General features: G+C 37.9%; 1 protein-coding gene across 1 annotated transcript in view; it reads right to left on the bottom strand.

The window, feature by feature from the left end:
• GARS1 (glycyl-tRNA synthetase 1) overlaps window positions 1–24458 on the bottom strand; it is a 50966-nt gene that overhangs the window by 3592 nt on the left and 22916 nt on the right. Inside the window, exons 7-14 of the mRNA XM_064290113.1 lie at window positions 22514–22659; window positions 20318–20467; window positions 16969–17131; window positions 14970–15134; window positions 10293–10405; window positions 9378–9518; window positions 5025–5110; window positions 3156–3265 (exon numbers count right to left, since the gene is read on the bottom strand). Of these exons, the coding sequence (XP_064146183.1) occupies window positions 3156–3265; window positions 5025–5110; window positions 9378–9518; window positions 10293–10405; window positions 14970–15134; window positions 16969–17131; window positions 20318–20467; window positions 22514–22659 (1074 nt within the window). The remainder of the gene's footprint in view (window positions 1–3155; window positions 3266–5024; window positions 5111–9377; window positions 9519–10292; window positions 10406–14969; window positions 15135–16968; window positions 17132–20317; window positions 20468–22513; window positions 22660–24458) is intronic.

Below are 24458 nucleotides of genomic sequence, written 5' to 3'. Positions count from 1 at the left end.
ACAGTAAGTAAACCCCGGACTAATATAGCTACCTGCATCTCAGAAAGTTCAAAATTCTATGCCTCACCAACATCCTGAAATAATTCTATTTAATGTGAGAGAGAAGTGGAGACCTGCCTTTACAGAAAAATTAATTTATTCATTTCACCTGCAATGTTCATATACCAAATTTATAGGAAAATGGATTGAAAGACTATGCGCTAATAACTTTAAAACATTTTTGGCTTTCCACAGCCTAATCAAATTTTTCTTCATGATGGCAATCTCATGCAATTCATAAAAACACTGTCACTAATTTATTCTTGCTTATTGTTGTTGTCAGGTGCTGTCGAGTCAGTTCCGACTCATAGTGACTCCATGCACAACAGAACAAAACACTGCCCAGGCCTGCACCATCCTTAAAATCGTTGTTACGCTTGAGCTCATTGTTGCAGCCACTGAATCAGTCCACTTTGTTGAAGGTCTTCCTCTTTTCCGCTGACCCTGTACTTTGCCAAGCATGATGTCCTCCAGGGACTGATCCCTCCTGACAACATGTCCAAAGTATGTAACACACAGTCTCGCCATCCTTGCTTCCAAGGAGCATTCTGGTTGTACTTCTTCCAAGACAGATTTGTTCGTCTTTTGGCAGTCCATGGTATATTCAATATTCTTTGCCAACACCGCAATTCAAAAGGGTCAATTCTGCTTCGGTCTTCCTTATTCACTGTCTGGCTTTCATATGCATACGATGCAATTGAAAATACCATGGCTTGGGTCAGATGCATCTTAGTCTTCAAGGTGACAGCTTTGCTTTTCAACACTTTAAAGAGGTCGTTTCCAGCAGATTTACCCAATGCAACGCGCCGTTTGATTTCTTGACTGCTGCTTGCTTCCATGGCTGTTGATTGTGGATCCAAGTAAAATGAAATCCTTGACAACTTCAATCTTTTCTCTGCTTATTGTGATGTTGCTCATTGGTCCGGCTATGAGGATTTTTGTTTTCTTTATGTTGAGATGCAATCCATACTGAAGGTTGTGGTCTTTGATCTTCATTAGTAAGTGCTTCAAGTGCTTTTCACTTTCAGCAAGCAAGGTTGTATTATCTGCATAATGGAGGTTGTTAATGAGTCTTCCTCCAATCCTGATGCCCTGTTCTTCTTCATATAGTCCAGCTTCTCAGATTATTTGCTCTGCATACAGATTGAATAGGTATAATGAAAGGATACAACCCTGACGCACACCTTGCCTGACTTTAAACCAATCAGTATCCCCTTGTTCTGTTTGAACAACTGCCTCCTGATCTATGTAAAGGTTCCTCATGAGCACAATTAGGTGTTCTGGAATTCCCATTCTTTGCAATGTTATCCATAATTTGTTATGATCCACACAGTCGAATGCCTTTGCATAGTCAATAAAACATTCTTCTGGTATCTTCTGCTTTCAGCCAGGATCCATCTGACATCAGCAATGATATCCCCAGTTCCATGTCTTCTTCTGAAACCAGCCTGAATTTCTGGAAGTTCCCTGTCGATATACTGCTGCAGCCGTTTCTGAATAATCTTCAGCAAAATTTTGCTTGAGGGTGGTGTTAATGATATTGTTCTGTAAATTCCACATTCGGTTGGATCACCTTCCTTAGCCCTTATGAAATTTCTATTAAAACTCTAGTTACAGCAATATTGTTAGATTCAAAGAAACAGCTGGAAAGGTTTTTTTTTTAAAAAACTTCCTACGAGAAAAATAAGGAGGAAAAGCTTAAAGCAAGCTTGACATCTAACAAGAATACATTCAACTATATAATATCACTCCCCAAGGAGAACCACGCCTTATGTTTGTAAACATGGTACCAAGCCCAGGTTCCTCCTATCTGCTGAATGAATGAAGAGCTGCCCCTTAAATGCCAGAAAATGACGAAGCAACTTTAGTGCCGAGATTAAAACAACAGCTTTATTAAGGTACATATTACCAACAGTGTGTCAGACTTTATAAATAGTAGTGTCAAGAACTCATCAGTCTATTCTTTAAGGTTAGAGATCCTAAAAAGAACTACAGAACTCATGGCCAACACAATGAACACACTCATGCTTTAGAATGGCCATGCAGACGTGACTATTTCTTTCAATTACTCTTACATATACAACCTCTCCTTCCTGGCCATTCTTCTTCTGATTGGTTTTCCTGGAAATCTGTGCCTAGGCGTTAAATGAGTACAATTTCTGCAGGCAGAGAAGTAAGTCAGAATGAGGAGATAAAGTGGAAGCCAGGGAGGAGTGAGTCAGAAGTATCACAGCCAAACGAAAAACTGTGGGAGTTGATGAAGACGTCTATCTTCAGCAATGCTTAAATGCTAGAAAAGGCTGTACCCCAAACGCTATTGATCAGTATATCATTTGTCAATCTCTCACATCAGAACCACCCGGGTTCTTATTTGAAAATGCAGCTCCCTGGGTCTCAGGTATAATGAATCAGTATTTCTAGGCTAGAACCTAGGAATTTACATCTTTAACAAGCACTTCGAGTCCCTGGATGGTGCAAATGGTTGGAAGCTGAGTCCACCCAGAGGTGCCTTGGAAGAAAGGCCTGGCAATTTACCTCCAAAAACTCAGGCAAGGAAAACCCTGTGGAACACAGTTCTACTGACACACACGAGGTTGCCATGAATCAGTCAACTTGATAGCAACTTTTTTTTTATTGGTTAACAAATAATTCAGGTACTGTTATGCGTTTGGGAAGATTCCTTTAAATTCGTTACCAATACATACATACAGTTTTTTGTTTGACCAAATTCTATGAGTCATCTCATCTTTCCCAACTTTCTGAAGACACAAGTACATCCAGAAAGTACCATTTCTCTCCCACTGATGCAATACAGATAGACAGATCCCTAAAGCAATATGTTTTATCTCAGAATAAAAAGCACCAGGCAACAATGATTCTACCTTAAAAATAATGGCTTCTAGAATAACATACACATCATAAGCTCAAACGAGTAATGTCAGAGAGTGCTTTACTTTTGTAAACAGTTAAGCAAAGATAAGGAATGCAAATATCATTAGTGAATTATAATAAATAACACCTAATTGATCATTCCAGAGCCTTGTAAATGTACTTCAGTGAATTTTATCCTCTGACACTGTAAGAGAACAAATAACACACTGTACAGGAGAGCTCACCGTTCTCTGCTCATCTCCCTCGCGTACTTGGAATGTATGTTCAAATACCGTATACATGATCCTACCCAGGCCAAAGGAGGGCTCAATTACACTCGGAACAACTTCTTCCACTGCAAAAGAGAGAGAAATTCAGTAACCTTCTCTCAAAGCCCATATAATGCACCTCAGATCCTCTCTAAACAATTGTTAGTGCTAAAAATATTTCCATTCTAGAAGGATTTTGATCTCTGTACATCAGGACAAAGAAATCAGAACTAAGCTATTTGCTGATAAGAAACATGACCCCACTGAAGAGAAAGTTGGAGTGGAAACAATTTTTCATTGAGTTAGATAATTCTTTGTTTATACAGAGTGGAAATAAACACTTGAAGTACCAGAGATCCCTCCCCCAGTCAGTAAGCTACGAATAACAAGCAATACTCTTATCTGTTTTGCATCATATTCTCTAGAGTTTTTATAAGATTTTGTTAGAATTAAAAACCTACTACCATAGTTGGTAAGACACAAAAACAATTCCTACATGCAACTAGCATCACATAATTTGTGTTTGTTTTACTTTTTTTTTTTTGCCATCTTGATAAGAACTCTTTGAGTCAAGTTATGCCACCGTATGTCAAAGGCTCTGGGGTCAAGAGGCCCTTATAGAAGTTTGTTCAGGAGTCAGCACTCAAAGACATTTCTACTGTGGCTCAGAGCTCTTTCTACAGGTAAGACTGTACCTGTGGTATACACAGAAAATGTATTAACAACTATACTTACTATTCAGAAAGGAGCTAAACACTGTCTAGGTCTAAAAACTGACTTTGACCTTGGGGAGTTCATGTTCTTTGAGAAATGAGACAATTGAAACCAAAAATCACAAACAGGGGCGTGGGGAGAGAAAACTGTTTCTTTTTTCTGTAATAAAGAATAACATTCTAGAAATATGATCAAGGTGCTTTCTGTCCATACTTCTGTGGCAGTCCGAGTAATGGTGAAGCACAGCTCTGAACTAGCTGCCACTATAGCTAAAAAGCCCCCAACACAGGGAGCGTTCCCTTCTGGCTCGCATCACTGCTCAGACTGTTGATGGCTCAGCGAAGCCTGGCCACAACACAGCAGGCCAAAGACAAAGGCAGGCCACCCTCTCCACAACTGCCACTTCACACGCATGCGTTATTCTGCTTCCAGGACTTCAAGTCAGCCACAGTTAACCATCAGCAGCCTTCATGTATGCTCCAAAACACTCATTTCCCAATTCATAGAATTTCTTCTACAAAAATAATCCCTGGCTTTTAAAAGAGCAAGAAAGATCACTGATCTAAATGACATTCCAATAAAAATTTGCCAAAAATGACGGGGGTGACTTCCCTCTTTTGCTTAGGAAGTAAAAGGATTTTCCTAAAAATTTTTTGAAAGTTTCTAATCACATATATTTTTCACAGTACCTCAGACCATAGGAAATACAAAGTTGGTAGTACAATTTATTCACCAGTATGGGTACAATTAAGCCCTGGTGGCACAACGGTAAAACACTCGGCTGCTACCTGAAGGGCTGGCAATTCTCCCTGCAGGAGAGAAGACCTGGCGATCTGCTCCTATAAAGATAGGGTCTAGAAACCCTCCAGGGCAGTTCTACCCTGTCATATACGGTTGCTATGAGTTGGAATTGACTAGAAGGCACTTAGCAACAGTAATAACGAGTACGATTATGTTACAAAAAAAAAAAAAAAAAAAAGCCCAAGAAAATGTCTTGAACATATTCTCCAAATTCAGTATTATGACCGTAAGAATTTTTTTTTCTTTTCTCTTTATATTTTCTGCAAAAGAAAAGAAAAGAAAAAAAACTTCAAGGAGTAAAAATTTTCTTTTTTACTTCTAGAAAATTACCATGTAGTGTTTTCTGGAATCTCTTCACACTGACCATGTCTTTTGTTAACTGAAATGTTTTCCCTTCAGTTTCAACAGTAAACTCCCTAGAAAGAAACAAGACACATTAGTCAAAACATGCATCTCTATACCTTAAAGGAATTTTACTGATTGCTAAATTGTTTTTAATTTTAAAGTATAATATAACTTGGCCAACTCTCCAGATATAATAACTGAAGTCATATATAAATTATTTAAAAAGAAATATCAAATTAAGTATGGTAAAACCTGTGAGAGTTGGAACCTCTATAAGGAAGAAACCTATCGGAGAAGGAAAACTCAAATATTTTCCATTAAAATGAGCAAAAGAAAAGTGGTAAGACAGAACCCTGTCAAAGGCAGAAAACTTTCGAGACCTGGAAAAACAAGCCAGTCCCATCAAGTTCTGGCTCTCACAGGTTTCACTGTATTATTCCAACAATGGCAGATAACAGTATTCTGGCTAGTTTTATAAAATTCAGCAAATGACTCAATGACATTAACTCTTCTGGTTTTGAGATCAAAAGATAAGAACATCCAAAATTTGTTTAATTCCTGCTGGTAAAAAGATTTCTATTTTCATTACTGTCCCAACAAATGTAAAAATGAATCAGTTATCTTATTTCAAAATAAACTTTGACACGTATGTTGATTAAGTATCAATGAAATAGAAAGTTTACTGATTCTGTTTGATATGTGAATATTGTTCCCAAAAAGTCATATCCTGTGATATGTCACATCCAGTTTCAGGTTATAAGAATTCACTTCTATAAGTGCTTCATCTAATACCCACACTTCAGCTTAAAAGTTATTTCCTCACATTGTGAATATCAACCTGGATTTTTCTTGCCTCATGAGCAGCTCAGCGCTGGGAAGAGAGAGCCCTCATGTGGTTGTCACTGAAGCTGTAGAGGTGGCACTAGTTTCTAGCAGTGATAATCTCATGCATCATCTGGATGGTTCCACTGATTTCTTCTGTCTGAAGTGTGTGTGTGTGTGTGTGTGTGTTTAGGATTCCATTACGTAAACAGTGAGTGTCCTATGTATGCTCTCTGTGAGCTGTCTAAGCATACAGTTACAAAAGAGCTGAAATTAGCAAGAGCACCACCATTATTATAGGATCCATAAAAGAAAACTGTCTTGTTTGTTGTATGATCTCTAACTAGTGAACGTGTCCAATTTAACAGGATTTCATTTTTTTTTTTAGCATAGATGTTACTTCTTAGAAATTAGAAATGTTTTAAAAATTTTCCTACTAAAATGGATAATTGTATCCTCAGCTTATAAGAGCTCATGATAGGTTTTTTGACAAACGTATATACACATACAACCACCACTGCCCCAAAGGTTCCCTTGCGTCCCTTCCCTTTCAGTCCTCCCCACCTCAGGCGACCACTGATTTGCTTCAGTCACGACAGACTACATCTGTCTTTCTTACAGTGTTTTATGTATTTACTTTGTTGTTATTGATGTCTTCCCTAAAGTTTCATATAGTATGCAATCTTTTGGTTAAAGCTTCTTTCATGCAGTTTAATGTCTATGATAAACCCACTACCCGTGGGTTGATTCCAGCTCATAGGGGCCCTATGGGACAGAGTAGAAAGCCCCATAGGGTTTCCTAGGCTGTAATCTTTACGGAAGCTGACCACCAGACCTTTCTCTTGGTGAGTGGATGGTGGACTTGAACCACTGACCTTTCGGTCAGCAGCCAAATGCTTAAGCACTGTACCACCAGGGCTCCTTAATGTATATAGTAGGGTCAGCAAACTTTTTCTGTAAAAGGCTAGATATTAGGTTGTGCATTCTCTATGCACAATTACGTTGAGTTGGTTAACAGTGCTGTTGTATGTCTTCTAGATTCCTACTGGTTTTTTTTTTTTTTGGTCTAGTTGCTTTACCAATTACCAAGGGAGAGACATAGAAATCTCCAACTATAACTGTAGACTTGTCTACAGTTCTCCTTTCAGTTCTGTCAGTTTTGTTTCATACATTTTGAAGTTACATTTTTAGCTGCGTACACATTTAGGGATGATATCTTCTTAATGAACTCACCCCTTTATTCTTATGAAATACTCCTCTTTGTCCCTGGTAGTCTTCCTTGTTCTGAAGTTTACTTTGACTGATGTTATTTTCATTAGTGTTTGTATGGTAAATTCTTTTTGATCCTCTTACTTTTAAACCTATTTGTGTCATTACAATTACATCTAAATTTGATGAAGATTAAACCCACAGATTAAAGAAGCTCAACCACAAGCTGGTTAAACATGAGCACACTGAAGCACATTAGAGTCAAATCGCTGAAAATCAGTGATAAAGAGAAAAATCTTAAAAGTAGCCAGAGGGATAGAAGACTTCTTACATAAAAAAGAACAAGGTAATGATTAGAGAGTTCTCATCAGAAACTATACAGGCTACAGTACAATGGAATGAAATCTTTAAAGTGCTGAAAGACCAAAAAAAAAAAAGAGTCAACCTAGAATCCTATCCCCAGCAAAAATGTGTTTCAAATATGAAGGGGAATAACATTCAGTCAAACAAAAGCTCAGAGAAGGCAATACCAAGAAACCTGCACTGCAAGAAATGTTAAGGGAAGTTCTTCAGGGAGAAATATAGAAATTGAGATCTACCCAAAGACCTCTGGAAGTGATAAATTTGTGGGTGAATATAAACCTTTTCCCCCTCTTAATTTCTTTAAGAGATAACAGACCGTTTTAAGGAAAAGCAGTAACGAAGCATTATGGAATTTATAAAGAGGAAGTAAAATGTGTACCATCAATGACACAAAAAATAAGAGGAAAGGATTGGGAATATATTGTTGTAAGGTGCATATATTTATATATGAAATGGTACCAGTGTGTCATTTGAAGGTAGACTATGATCAATAAAAAATACATAACGTAAACCCTGGAGCAATCACCTGGGAAAAAAACACACAAAGGGGCATATAATTAATAAACCAATAGTGGAGATAAAACAGAAGTACTAAATACTGAATTTAGAAGAAGGCAGGCACAGAAGCAAAACGAACAAAGAACAGATGCGACAAATAGAAAATAGTGAGATGGTAGATTGAAGTTCAACATATGGATAATTACATTAAATATAATGATCTAAACACTCAAAGTAATAGGCATTGATTGTCAAACTGGTTTAAAAATTCAGGACCCAATTAATTGCTGTTTCTAGGTAACATTTTTTTTTTTTTTTTTGTCTTTCAGCACTTTAAAGATTTCATTCCATTGTACTGTAGCCTGCATAGTTTCTGATGAGAACTCTCTAACCATTACCTTGTTCCTTTTTATGTAAGGAGTCTTCTATCTCCCTGTCTACTTTTAAGATTTTTCTCTTTATCACTGATTTTCAGCAATTTGACTCTAGTGTGCTTCAGTGTGCTCATGTTTAACCAGCTTGTGGTTGAGCTTCTTTAATCTGTGGGTTTCATCTTCATCAAATTTAGAAAACTTTTAGCCACTGTATCTTCAGATACACCCCCAATCTCTGGGACTTCCAATTACGTACATGCTAGATTGCCTGATATTGTCCCACATGCCAAGGCAGATCTGTTTATTTTTCCTGTGCTCCATTTTGGACCGTTTCTGTTGCATGTCTTTGAGTCTAACGGTCTTTCTTCTGCAATGTTTACATCTGCTGTTTATCCTATACAGTGAAATTTCATTTGATAGTACCTCTAAAAATATTCCATTTGGCTTTTCTTTTATATATTTACATTTCTTATTTTATATGTTCATGTTTTTCTGTATCTCTTTGAGCATATGAAGCTTACTTAAAATAACTGTTTTAACATCCTTATCTGTGTATTCTATCATGTCTGTCATTTCCGAGTCTGCTTCTTCTAACTTTTCTCCTCATTATGGGTCACATTCTCTTGCTTTTTCATGTGTCTAGTAGTTTTTTCTTGTTTGCCAGATACTGCGAATTTCATATTGTTTAGTGATGGATTTGCTGTATTCCTTTAAAGAACTCCTCCATTGTTTTTGTATTAAAAAACTGCAGAGTCCACAAAAATGAACAATGGCTTAAGAGACAGGAGCTATGGTTCCTGCTCCTTCTTTGGCCACTATCTTGGACAAGTCTCTTCCTCTAAGAAAGTTTTTAGAAAAAAATTGTTCTTTAGAGTCTACTTCAAATCTGTTTCCAGGCTATAGAATGAGCAGCTACCCAAAATCCCAGCAGAGACAGTACTCTAAATGTAGTCAAGAGGCAGTACTTACCCACGAAAAATTTTTACAGAAGTTCATCTCCCCTAACTTTCAGAACCTGGCAGACATATCTGACTAAAGCCCATGTAATAAAAGTACACATCTTAAATCTCACCCTTTCTCATTCAGTAGCTTCTCCATTTCTGTAATGTAGCACTCATCACAAATGGCAAGGTACTCTATCACCAGCTTTGCATCCTTCTTATATGCCTTACCAATTGCTCCCTTATTGGGTTCAAACTGGACAACACTGACTGTTTTGTATGAAGTAGTCAAGGAATAAAACAAAACAAAACAGCACTGCTTGAGTATTTGGGGAAATGATCTTGAAAACAATCAACCAACTTAATACAGCTACCAGTTCTCTATTAGAACCCCAGATCCTGTCTACGCTGACTTCAAGCACAAGGGAAAACAAATATCTAAAAAGAAAATATAATCTAATTAGCCACATAACCAAATCCACTGCATAATAACCTCAAATAACAATTTATTCATTTCTAAAATGCCCCAACAGAACAGGATCTATTTCCTATCACTGGCTTTGCTCCAAGAAATCAGCTCACAACCTCAGTGCCTGGTAAAGGGAGGGAACTTCTGCTTTTCTGATTTACAAATCAAGGGAGCTAAGTTTTTATTTCATCTACCATAAAATGCCACTCATTTTTCAACAGAAAAAGTATTCATCAGGTACCCTTTACTGAAGGAGCATGTAGGCAGGTGAAGTATAGAGAAATGCATTTTGGAAACACCTGAGGAAAACCGGCCAATATCCTGAAATACCTCAGAACATTTTTCTGAATGCTTCTTTTGAGAACCAGCCGCTGACTTGGTACACATCAAATTACAAGTAAAGAGAATAGGAAAGAAGCAATGAGATGTGCAAAATTAGAAGTTTAAATGTCACCACAATATGCAAAACATCTCAGTTTATCCATAGAACAATGTGTAGACTCGGACTTACACATAACCAGTGTTTAAACTTTAATTCTGAGTAACAGGACCTGAGTTTTAAGAATAATTAAGAAAGGATATGGGTTCTTTTAGAGGTTTCTCTGCTACAAGTGGAACTCTGGTGGCTCTTGCATGACAGGAAAGGTCGTAACAGGAACGATCAGCACATCCAACAATCTCAATCCAGCCCTAAAAGGACACAACCGATAAAAGCATTTATACCTGACATTTGGTTCGTTAACAAACGCATGCAGGCTGTAACCAAGCCTTTCACATATTCAAGGAAATCCAGTCACAGAATCTCCACTTCAATTTTGTTTGAAACAGGAATAGTTTTGTATGTCAGGCAGCTAAGACGTCTATAAAGGATAAATTTACACATGTACACAAAGCAGTCTTCTTACTTTCTAGACATTTATTTTATCATATTGTGAATGCTGGGTAAACTAATACATTCTAGGATTTAATTATAGAAATAAAATATGAACCTAGATAAAACCTGTAGATTTGGTTCAAACTTGAATGTGGCAGAAGCCAGCCCTCTGGATGAAATACCTACCATTCTCATAACCCGGCATCAGACAGCTGTCCTAAACACAAATCTCAGTTGCTCATGAACGTAGGCATTTGTGCTCAATTCAGCTTCATTACCGAACAAAGAAAAATTCAGTAAAGAGCAGGTAAGGTGTAGGTCACAGAATAAAACTAAACAACAGGGTTACGATTTTAGTGGTGCCAGGTTCCATCTCTTATAAAATCTAAGATACGTTTCAAAAGCAAAATCTAAATTGTTTTTTAAAAACCCTTAAGAACCTCTTATTTGAATAAGAACAAAAGAGGTAAAAGGCTTAATTTAGTAATATCTAGTTAGACTTTCTCATTAATATTTATTTTTTGCCCTTGATCCACGAGTTTGGGAAAATCCAATCATCACAATTACTAAGGTTCCCAGAAGCATGGTGTCACGTGGGCCACTTGGAATAAATGGGCAAATATAAAACTCGTATGATCTCAGAAATCCAAATGCGTAACAACAACAAAAGGAATTAAAGAACAAATCTTGAAAACACATAACCTGATAATCTGGCATTCACTAAAGACACCAACTAGTTTATACACTGAAACATATCACCAGCAGTTATTAAAGACATCAGCTAACATATTTGTGTACTAAAAAGTAAAATTATAAAAACATGCCTGAGAACGATAAGCTGTAACTCTGGGATAATGGTTACCTCTCAGGAGGGAGTGGGAAAGGGTGTGGCCTTATCTCTATCAGTAATTTTTCTAAATTAAAAAAATAAAATATAAAGCACACAAAAAGGAAGTATTCAAGTCTTTAAAAGAATTTCTCCCCTCTCCTTAAAAAGTTTGTTTTTTTGGAGCTGCTTTTTTTTTAGTCCTGTCTCCCAGTGGCCTTACAACTACACAAAACGTAGCCTAATTTCAATGCTAGACTCACATTTTCTGAACCCCAAGCCTTCAGGGTTCGGCCATAGCTTGGTGCCACTCAGATAAGGCTTGGCAGGCATGTGTAGTGGGGTTTATTAAAGCAGGATAGTATAATGGTTAAAATCATAAACCCTGGAGTCAGACAAGCTGGGCTCATCTCTCAGCTCTACCACTTACTAGCTGTGAGACTTGAACAAATTACTTAACTGCCCAGTGCCTCAGTTTCCTCATTTGTAAAAACAGGGATAACAGGACCTATAAAATAGAGTTATTGTGAGAATAACCTAAGATAATACATGTAAGGCATTCAGACTAGTACCTAGCCCTTAACAATTACAAATGCTGAATGAAGAAATAAGTGAAATGTGAAAGCTGATCTAGGCCAGATTTAGAATCTAAACTGAGAAAGCAAGAATCTGCACCTGATTTAACCTGGAAAAAAGGTCAGAGCAAACTAATAGAGGGGAACTGATGTGGAACAAAGAAAAAAGAAGTAATCTTTTCTCACACAAAATGAAAAGTGTTTTACCTGAGTATCAAAAAAAAAAAAAAAATACAGAAAATCTCAAAAGTGTAGCAAAATTAACGATCACCCATAATCCAAAAATAATTACTATTATCACTCTGGCATATGTCAAGCAAGCATGCTAATAAATAAAATAGTAAGAAAAGTCTAGCAGATTACTGCCATTCTTTCCTAATCCCACAAAGGAAAAAGGACACATTAAAAGCAACATTAATAACACAACACCACCACCACAATAACAACCTCTATAGACATATGCACAGTATCATGCATTTGTGTGTATGTTTAAAATGCATAGAAAAATCATCTAGAACAGGGTTTGGCAAATCAAGGCCCATGGGCCTGTTTCTCTACACTTGGTCAGCTGTGAATGGTTTTTACATTTTTTAATGGTTGTTTGAAAAAAGAGATGAGCAACAGAGAAGATATGTAGCCTGCAAAGCCTAAATTATACTAATTAGGCCCTTTACAGAAAATGTTTGCTGATCTCTGATCTAGAAGAAGAGACATGAAACACTTCCGGGAAGAGGCATTAGATTGAAAGTTTCACTTTCTACATAAACTTCAGCATTGTTTTTTTCTTTTTTAAAATGACTAACTTTTATTTTCAATATTTAAAAATTGAAGTCATTAAAAGTTAAAAGTCTCAGTGGTACCAAAGGCATATGGCAACCAGTGGTCTCTGGACTAGAATCTTTTAATATGAAAGAGGTGGCCTCTCTAGTACCCAAATGCCAGGAGGTTCTCCGCCTCCTTGTTTTGGATGCCCTCTTGTCCCCACTGCCACCCATGCAGAACCCAAACCAAACCAAATCCACTGTCATCAAGTCGATTCTGACTCATAGCAACCCTGTAGGACAGAGTAGAACCTCTGCCACAGGGTTTCCAAGGCTGTAAATCTTTACAGGAGCAGACTGTCACATCCTTCTCTCATGGAGCAGCTAGTGGGTTCAATCCATTGATCTTTTGGTTAGCAGCCATGTGCTTAACCACTGCGCCACCAGGGCTCCTACCAATGCAGAAAACACCTCCTAAGTCAAAATGTCTTTCAATCCTAAGCGTCAGTACTGATGTTCATGTTTGGGGGGTGGGAGGGTGACCTGGGATTTATTAAATATATAGAATTTGAGAAAAGGTAATTCCTAGCCAAGATATAAGGAGCCCTGGTGGCACAGTGGTTAAGCGCTCCACTAACCATAAGGTCGATGGTTTAAACCTACTAGCTGCTCCACAGGAGAAAGATATGGCAATATGCTTCCATTAAGGTTTACAGCCTGCTTCCTACACATATCCAAACAATTCGTGGGATTGGTTTACTAGGTCAAAAGCCTTGGGACCATATACTGGGCAGACAATTTAGTTACCTGGCATAACATAGTTCTCAAAGATAATGTTCTACATCCAAGTTTGGTTTGAGTGGCATCTAGGGGTCTTAAAAGCTTGTGAGCAGACATCTAAGATACAACTATTGGTGTCTCTATTTACATGGAGCAAAAGAGAATGAAAGAAATCAAAGGCTCGGAGATGGGGGTAAGCGTTGCCTAGGCCCTCCTCATCTCTGCTTGCAAGCCTCTTTAATAAAGCTTTGCTCATGTGGAAAAAAAAAAGGAAATCAAAGGCTCAAAGAAGAAACCAGTCCATAGGACTGAAAGTCCACAGAAACTACAACCTCTTCAAACCTGAGACCAGAAGAACTAGGTGGTACTCAGCTACCACTACCAACTGTTCTGATCAGGACACAATAGAAGGTCCCTGATAGAACGGAAAAAAAAAGGTAGAACAAAACTCAAATTCCTAAAAAAAGGTCAGACCTACTGGACTGATAGAGACTACAGGAACCCCCGAAACTATCGCCCTAAGATACCCTTTGAACTTGGAATCAAATCTATTTCTGCAAGTCACTTTTCAGCCAAAAATAGACTGGCTTATAAAATAAACAGTATCACCTGTGGGTAAGGTGCTCCCTTAAACAATTAACTGTATGAGACCAAATGGTCAACAGTTACCCAAAAGCAAAGATGAGACGGCAGAAGGGGAAGGGAAGCTAGATCAAAAGAAACAGAACAAACAGAATGGAAATAATGAGAAGGCTGACACATCGTAAAAGTTGTAACCAATGGCATGGAACAATCTGTATAAAAATTGTTAAAGGGAAACCTAACATGCTGTGTAAACTTTCACCTAAAATACAATAAAATATTATTTAAAATAATAAATAAATCAAGTAGGAAAAAAAAGATTTATAGTTTAGAAACTCTGTCCTATAGGGTCACTATGAGTTGGAATCAATTTGACAGCAATGGGTTTGTGGTTTTTTTTTTTAAACCAAGATGACAGAATTTACTAGAAGTTATCCCCCAAACCTACCAAACAGCTAAGAGTACTCTGACATTCTTTACTCAGCCACACCACTATTTTCAACATTTGCTGGGATCCTTGTCAGGAGGAGGCCACCCTGGCTAGCTCCATGCAGAGACAGTACCAACAATACTGCCCATCCCAGGAACCTACTTATAAGCACTGACCCATCATTTACCTTCTCTCTCTCTCTTTCTCTCTGAAAAAGCCACATAAGTCTACAAAAGGCTCCTGGGACACAAATAGCCCCCTCCTTATACAAAGGCAGGGGGTAACTGCTTTTTTTATTTTGCTCAGGCAAAGATCACTTTTTTCCTTGTTCCACTAATGTGAAGTGCACAAAAGGCAATTTTGGTATCCACACTTCTAAGTTAACACGTGAAATCCACACAGTAAAAACCATTCCACTCTACTTACGTAGGACGTTTTAGATTCGGCATCCCAGCAGTCACAGGCATAATGGGCCATCTCGTTCTCCATGTGCTGTCGGAAGCGGAGTTTATCTGGAGATACTCCAACCTTGGTGAGGTAGAGGTAGATACGGCCAATGAAATAGCCTAACACTGAGTTGTTAATCACACCCTGAATAAATAAACAAGCACAGGGAAAGGAGAAAAAACACACATTAAGAGTTTTGAAGGCCAAAGCACCATTTTATGCAGTTACTCATAATCCGTTGAAAAATCACTGAACACAAGGTAAACTCACCTATCCACCCTTCAGAACAATTTCAAATACCCATAATGTGATCTTGGCTATTTTTAAAAGGGCCAATGCCAAGTTAACAAGCTGATGATAATGGAGCTATTAAAAATCTTTCTCCTGTACTTCACAGGGTCAGAAAAAATTCAGCCCAACACTTAACAACTAAATCTACAGTACTAAAAATGATACATTTTTTTCCAAATTGTGAACCACGTGCTACTACTTATTCTTCTAAAATGTGGAGCCAGTACTCACATTTCACAGGGCTATTGTGATTGCTAATTAAAAACAGGCAAAATTAAAAACACATACATACATACATATTTAGCCTAAATATAGTTTTTTAAAAAAATAGTAATTACATTTTTGGGCAGCGTTTTCAAAGGTGGGTTGCGAACAAAAAAATTTTTTTTTAATGAAACAGAATAGAAACTATCATATGGAAACCCCAGTGGCACAGCGGTTAAGTGCTACGGCTGCTAACCAAGAGGCTGGCAGTTTGAATCCACCAGGAGTTCCTTGGAAACTCTATGGGGCAGTTCTACTCTGTCGGTCGCTATGAGTTGGAATCGACTCGATGGCAGTGGGTTTTTTTTTCTGCCATATGGAGTAAAGACATGTACAAGGTCACATTGTCAAATATATATAATGTGGGCGATGGTTAAAAAATAAGACAAACACTGCTGTGGGTAAGTAACACTATACTGAGAACCACAAAACCAAGGGCACATTCTACTGACAGCCTCGTGACTTGTTTTGAACTTGTCCTGAACCTTGGTTTCAGCTAGTGTAAGTGAAAGAAGCTATTATCATATACAGGTAATTCTCACCTGGGCAAAGTTCTTCTGAATTAACAAAAGTAACCAGACTGAAAATCTGTGAACCTCATACAGTATCGGTAATCTTACAATCTAGTACTGGAAAAATCTTAGAACGCATTGAGCCCTATCTCCTACCCGCTGCAGGGGTCTTCTGTGCAACACGGCTGACAAGTTATCGCTCAGCCTCTCCCTAAAAATCCTTAGGGGCAGGGAGCTCACCGCTTCCCAGGGCAACCCTTTCTACTACTGGGCAGCAGCTAGTGTCAGAAAGTTTTCACTCACTCATTTCTCCAGGTAAAAATTGGGAGGAATTCTACCATATGCAAGGTCTTGTTCCAATTGCTATGGAAAATACAGAAGAGAGCTTGCATTCTAAGAGTCAAATTCTATCTTCCCAAAAGTACTATGTATTGTTAAAATTTGGGTTAGTGAGGCACAGTGCCAACTGAGATCTTTTTTCTTGGTGCTGTGCTAAACATTTTCTTCATGTTAGCCCCAATGGCCCACAAAGTGGGATGGCCAGGTATTTCCTCACTTGTTAATTGCCACCGAGTCAATTCCGACTGATGGCAACCCCACATATGCAAAATAAAACTGCTCCACAGGGCTTTCAAGGCTATGATCTTTTGGAAGCAGACTGCCAGGCACCTTTGGGTGTGTTCGAACTGCTAACCTTTAGGCTAGTAGCTGAGTGCTTGATTGTTTGTACCACCCAGGGACTCCTTTTCTTCCCACTAAAAAAAAAAAACAACTTTAAAAGGTAATAATAATGTATGTAAAATAAAAAGACTGCTAAAATAAAGGGTTTTATCATCCAGAACTCAGAATCTGCTAAGTACTGCAATCACCAAATTGGTAAATTGTAAATTAAATTACCTAAGGAACCTTACCTGTTCAACAGCATCTCCTAGGCGCATTTTACGAGCAGACTGTCCGCTGACCTGGGCTTTCGCTGAATACAAATAAAGGTGGAGATCTGCCACACTTGGGAACTTGGGATGGTCTTTCTCACTGGGATCTACAAAGTGCTCAATTTCTGCCATTGTGAATTCTCTGGGAAAGCAAAAAAAAAGACATACGGGATAAAATTTGCATTCTTAACTATAAAAAAGAAGAAGCATAACTTTTTTCATCTGTAAGCTATACTACACTGATAAAGACCCCACACTACAGGAATCTTTTATCACTAAGCAGAATACTGGTTTCCTAAGGAAACAGCAAAAATTATTTGGATTAGGTTTGGACAGTTGTTCTTTTTAAACACATTAATGAAAATGTTATTACTCCTTATTTAAAATAAACAAACTTTTCTCAAATATTAATTCCTTATCTCTAGCAACACCCACAAAAGATTATTACTTTTGATGGAAAATAATTTTTAACATATTAGTACAGTTTTAGAAATTAAGAAAATGTAAGCAAATAAACATCACACACACAAAAGAAATGAGATACTGAAGAGTGACTTCCCAATAAAATGGTTTTCCTTAAAACATTAGCGAGTCTTTATAAATACACACAAAATGAACTTCCTAATATTTACTTTTCACAGAACAGGAAATTAAAAGGGAATTGTTCTTTAGCTTTTATAAGTTTGATTTTCTCTATTTTATTACTCTGAACAATAAACGAGTAAATGGCTGATAATGGCACCACACAGCTGGTTTCTTTAGGATAAGAGCTTTTAAATAAAGTGTTATTCAAGACAGAGGACATGAGGCATGAATTGAACAAGCTAACATCAAGCTAACTGCAGGATGATGAAATAAACATGCGCGCAATAATGGTTTCCAAAGAGATTTCTCTGAATGGCAATTTAGTACCCATTGGTGGGGAAAATGTTTTAAATTAATTTTATGGGTCAAAATCAAATCTCTCTTCTTTAAAGAAAAAAAAAGGAAAAAAAAGCACACATTTACAGTGCACTTTTAAGATTATCTCAGATGTTCTATACATAATATAAAATTGCTTAAATGGACTCTAAAAATGCAGGAAATGTGTTGCAAAAGAGCTTTGATTTGTAAACTTTATTTTTTAATAGGATCTCTCATTTCGTCCCGCAGCTCCTATGTTTTAATCATCATTCAGCAAAAATCACACATCTTCTAAGTGCACAGAAATTGTGACAGAGACAAATAAGCATGGTGTTTGCCCTCACATGAATGTCTACGATTCAGGGCTCAGATAAATAAAGGCCCTGCCCAGAATCTCAAAAGAAGCTGCTGCCAAAGTCTTTCTATCTGTTCTGTCAAGTAATCCCAGGCCACAGACAGGAGCCAACACTAACACTGATCTGACCAGCTTCACCTCTTGTCTTTGAGTTCAGAGAACATATTAGGAACTGTGGAGAACTACAATAAAAAACAAGACAACAGCGTCAGCCAATCAAAATAAAATAAAAATCTTCAAATGAATAATACTCCCAATCTAAACAAAGGAATTACAGCTATACGAAGACTATCTGATAATGCTGTCAACAAGAAGAAATTGTAGTCCTACCATGGAACAAAGACCATGGGGATGCTGGCTCATGCAGTAATGAGTAGACTTCTGGTCAGGAACCTGGAGAGGCATGTAACAAACCCAGCCAAAATCCAGAGGGGGACATTTTGAAGAGAAAATGACCAAGGAACGACACATCAGTAAGTACCAAAGGCCTCTTAGGCTGTTACCTGCTAGGCTCATTCCTCAGTTCTGAGCTGGCTTTCCCACTTACCACTTTTTCCCCCTTACCACCTTTTATTTCACAGGGCTCAGGCTTTGCCTTACATCTTGTTAAATCTACCAATAGCTACTTTACTTTGTGTAAATCTTCTCCCAAAACACTTGCTTTAGACTATGCCAATCTCATACAGCTCCCTCGGTATTTTGAAAGTCTGCTTGCTAGACACTATCAGAACATGGCGGAAGTAAAAAAAAAAAAAAAATGGTGGGAAATAAAAGAGATTCAAATCTAATAACTTTTTCACTGTCATACTACCCAGTTAAAGTTTCTGATTACCTCTTCTTTCTACATGGAAGTCCAGGGAGGTCCTTCCTACCTCCTTGCTAAGCTGTCCAAGCTCTTTCCTCTATGAAGTCTCTCCCTTCTAGACCACAGGCCTGAAGATACAGTTTGGCTAGAACATAGAGGTAACTCCTAACAGAATACATCATGGGGACTTACAAGATTAGGCCGGTGCTTTGGGTGCTGATCCAGAGTCAGTGGCTGGGATAAGCTATGACTGAAGACTGTCATTACAGAAGCAAGGAAATAGGTAGGCGAAGGAGAGGCAGACTGGGGAAACACTTCGGAGTCTAAGAAAGCTAAGTTTAGCTACACATTCTATTTCTTGTGTGGAATTTATTGCTCTAAGAGATGATATAGGAAGAAAATTCAAAGAATTCACAAAAAGCCTAAAGTCATAATAAGTTTCTTAAGAAAACAGAACCAAATAGTACCAGTACGCCTTTTACACATTCCTGAGTACATCTGACAAAGGCAGGTTATTAGAGTACAGGGAAGTGGGTGCCTGAGTTAGAGCAGACAGGGGTAAGCTTGCTAACTTGTCTGTCATATAACCCATTGCTGTCGATTCCAACTCATAGCAACCCTATAGGACAGAGCAGAACTGCCCCATAGGGTTTCCAAGGCAGTAATCTTTTCAGAAACAGACTGCTACATCTTCCTCCCAAGGAGCGGCTGGTGGGTTCAAACTGCCAACCTTTCGGTTAACAGCCAAGTGCTTAACCATTGTGCCACCTCAAATACCTGGAGCACTCCCTCCCACACACCAAATATTGGTACAGAGCACCAATCAATTACTAAAACACTCCTGCCCCAACCCCAGTGATGCTGTCTGCCCTGGAGACACCTAGTGATTCATCATAACCATCCCCTATCCCCACCCCACCTTACTCTTACACACATCACCACTGCCAGAAACTACTTTAATTTAGACAACCAACATCTCACCAGCCTCAAAATATATGATGAACAATGAAAAAAGAAAATTCGGGGCAGATGGTAAACTATTCTTAACCTTCCTTTCCCTTCAAACTCATTTTTATTGCTCAAAACTGCCTGTCATCCCAGAGATTACATTTACAAGACAAAAGCATGCTGTTTTGGAGAAGACAAATACAAATCCATAATCATGTTAGGATGAAGTAGAATTGTTTCAAATTAGTAAGCTTTTACTTTCAACTCAATGTCAAGGTCGTTCACTAATCTGACCAAGAGAATACTACAGGCGGTACCTGACTCTGATCAGTCCAGATCGAGGAGAAATTTCATTTCTAAACGAATTTCCAATCTGGGCAGCAGCAAAAGGCAACTTTCCTTGGTTGAACTCCAAAAGTCGTTTGAAATTCAGGAAAATCCCCTGTGCAGTTTCTGGTCTCAAATACCTATAAATTAAAGTAAACCAGCCTGTTACAAAGAAAGAAATCATGTTTCCTAATATATCTGAAATTCTAGATACAAGTTCTCAAAGTCCTGAATATGACCATTTTTACAACAAATTTGCCTAGGCCCTAAAACAAACTTTTAGCAACACACAATTTACTCAGTAGCCAACGTTCTTATAACAATACATATATGTAAAAGTGGTAGTGTCTTAGGTAATTGGTGTGGCAATTCTACTGTTAGAAATGTCATCTTACCACTCCAGTGGGTCAAAACATCACCTCTTTCACTGCGTCCCTAAAACTTCCGACATCCTCCTACCTGATCATTGACATGGTGGTAGCCATTGAACACTGGAGTCAGTGTGTTAGTTCAGCACAAACAATCGTCCCAGCAAGGCAGGCAATTATCAAGGTATTTTCAGGTTATTTCCTTCTTTGTGGTATTTTACATTTTAGCCAGAGGATTCTTCTGCATGTCTCCATATTTGAAAGACATATTCAAGCAAACACACCATTACAGTCATTGTCCTTGCCTAAATTTATAATTACTCCTCAAATTATTGGACAAGCAGCCTAGTTCTACTTTTAACTTATATGTTTTACATAAATATAGCTTCCTTTCCTTTTGAATTATTTCCTTAGATAAACTCCAGAACAGGATGACTGGGTCAGATGGTATGGCTCTTTTTATGACTCTGTCTTAGTTATCTAGTGCTGCTATAACAGAAATACAACAAATGGGTGGCTTTAACAAACAGAAGTTTATTTTCTCACAGTTTAGGAGACTGGAAGTTCAAATTCAGGGTGAGACTCTAGGGGAAAGCTCTCCCTGTTCACTCTGGGGGAAACTCCATGTCTCAGCTTCTCTAGCATTCCACTCAGTGGTCCCGACCTTCACGTGGCATCTATCTTTTACCCGTTTGTCCTTGCTTCTCTGGGTCTAATTTGTTCTTTTTACATCTCAAAAGTGATTGATTTAAGACACACCCTATATTCATATGGCCCTATTAACATAACAAAGAAAATCCTATTCCCAAATAGTATTCCAGCCACAGGTATAAAGTTTAGGATTTGTAAGACATATTTTAGGGGTACACAATTCAATCCATAACACTCTGAATGTGTTACCAAAATGAAAGGCTTACCTTTGGACTCCTTTCACAAAATAACCCAAATCAACCTGGTGTTTTAGAAAATAACTCCAGTAATGCATTCTGTCACAGTTTTTATTACTCCTTAGTTTCTACTTTAGGAAACACAATCAGGCATCATCTAGCAAAAGTGTACTCTTATCCTAAAACAAGACCGTAAGAAAAATATCCGAAGCTTCAGCTAAGTTTGTTAACAGTGGATAAGAAATCTGGAGATGTAGGTTACAGCTCTGGATCACCTTGTAAACTCTCCAGGTTTCTTCACTCGATCTATGAAAACTACATCTTTCAAATCGACAGGCTAGACCTACGCTGTATCGTATCACAGGCCACTAGCCACATGTCTATACAAATTTAAATTAATTAAAATTAATACATTTAAAATTCAGTTCCCAGAAGCACTAGCCCCATTTCAATCAAGCACTCAACAGCCACATGTGGTTCAGGCTGCCATATGGGCAGTGCAGATTATAGAACATTTTCATCACTGCAGACAAGTTCTATTTGACAGTGCTGTGCTAGACTAAATGGTTTCTAATACCTCCTTCAGCAGTAAGTTCAATGACTTCAAAATCATTCTATTACCCTTCCTGCCCTATGCAGCTATAACCAGAAGATATAATGATCACAGACTTTTATAATACATTTTATTATGGCAAAAACAATCATCATATACACTTTAAAAAAAAAACACTCTATTTAGAAAGAATTAGAGGAAATAAAATTCAAGAAAATGCATTTTTATTTCTTCTTAATATATTTATCTGGACTTTCTATGTATTTTCTATGTATCAGAGCTCAATGTTTTTTCTTTATAGCATTGATATTTACCTTTTACTAGAAACAATTTTAACAACTTCATTACATAAATAGATTAATAACAAGTGACACCTACCCTGGCATGTTCCCTCCAGGCCCAATGAAGGTCTTGAACATTAAGTTAAAAGGTACTGGAGGGGATAGATCATTTCCAGTAAGAGGGGATTTTACATTGTAGTTCACAAAAAGGTCCCCAAGTTCTTCCTGTCCATAATTATCGAGCTAAAGGATACGTCAAGAAAATAATTAGTGTAAAAGATTGAGAGAAAACAAGGCATAAGATAAAGTATTATACATAACCCCATCCACCCATTATTGAAACTATCACAAAATAAGAACATCAGAATTAATCTAATCTTCAAGATATCCACATTAAAACCATAACCAACTTACATTCTTTCAACAGAGAAGTAGAGTGCTATTCTGGGATTGACTAAAAGCTCACACACATACCCTCCCACCATGAAAGATAAGGCAAAATTCCCATTGTTTAATTATATTTATTGGTTGGCAAGAATCTGAAATCATGTAAGTTTTCTAAGTTGAGGTTTACCTCCCTGTGTAAACTGAAGAGTCAGGTGCCTTTCCTTGTCTAGTAATTAAATGTGCATGTAACTCTCCTTTCCCACTAGTCAGCTGATGGCCAGTGACTAGGAATTGAGAATTTGGGGTCAGAAGACTTGGGTGTATCTCCCAACCCTACCATTTATGGGTTGTCTAACTTGAGATTAAGTTGTTGCCAAACTCTGAGACTCAGTCTGCCTGTCTGTAAAAAATGAGGGGGAATAGGCTCTACCTCGCCAGGCTAAGATGAAAACTAAATGAGATAATATATGTAAAACACTAAGCACAGCACCTACTCAATAAGGATGACTATTACAATTTATAGGAAAATACTACAGCTACTAACCAAAAGGTCAGCAGTTCGAATCTACCAAGCACTCCTTGGAAACTATGGAGCAGTTCTACTCTGTCCTGTAGGGTCGCTGTGAGTAAGAATTGACTCAATGGCAGCAAGGTTTTTTTTCAGTTATTACAATTTTACCCTACAAAGAGATAACCCATGCACGCTAACTACATGTTCCAAATATGAATGAAAAATTTTTAAAAATTAGGACTTCTAGGCTCCAGCTCAATTCACAAAATTCAACAAAACAAATATATGCTAGTTCCTAGCTATTTTGCTATAGCAATTTCTACAGAGTTTCTAGGGAGAATTTAACAAGTGCTGTACTTCATACCAGTACCCAAGATGTTAGATCAAAAAGGAAACTGTTGCAGTGACTTCTAAGACATAAATACCACAAATGTAAAACAGCCTCCCTTCTTGAGAAGAAAGTCAAAGAGCCTGATGAGTATCTGTTTTCCAGGTTTTTTTGAAGTATAGTGTTTTCATGATGAAAAACAAAATCAGGAAGAAAAAGATTTAGAGGATGCAGAGAGAAATAAAAAACTCTACGGCGAGGAATTAGGCAATATCTAGCAAAATGGCATCTGCGTTTACCTTTTGACTCAGCAATCACACTTCTAGGAATCTACCCAAAGATACAAGAGCAAAAATATGAAAAGAACACAATACTGGGGAAATCAGCACAACTTGACCAAGACCAAGTCACAGAAGCTTCACAGACACATCAAAACTCCCTGAGGGACCAAATTACTGGGCTGAGGGCTGGGGACCACTGTCTTGGGGGACCATCTAGCTCAAATGGCATAACAGTTTATTAAGAAAAGGTTTGCATTCCACTGTGGTGAGTGTGTCTGGGGTCTTAAAAGCCTGCGAGCTGTCATCTAAGATACTCTACTGGTCCCATGCAAGCTGGCGCAAAGGAGAACAAAGAATACCAAAGACACAAGGGAAAGATTACTCCAAAAGACTAATGGACCACAACTAGCACAGCCTCCACCAGGCTGAGTCCAGCACAGTTAGACGGTGCCTGACTACCACCACCGACTGCTCTGACAGAGGGATAACAGCAGAGGGTCCTGGACAGACTGGGAGAAAAATGTGGAACAAAATT

The sequence above is a fragment of the Loxodonta africana genome, chromosome 8 (genome assembly GCF_030014295.1).
Source record: "Loxodonta africana isolate mLoxAfr1 chromosome 8, mLoxAfr1.hap2, whole genome shotgun sequence".
In the NCBI taxonomy this organism is placed as follows: domain Eukaryota; kingdom Metazoa; phylum Chordata; class Mammalia; order Proboscidea; family Elephantidae; genus Loxodonta; species Loxodonta africana.
The sequence above is the reverse complement of the archived record's forward strand: the minus strand, read 5'-3'. Positions and strand labels throughout refer to the sequence as shown.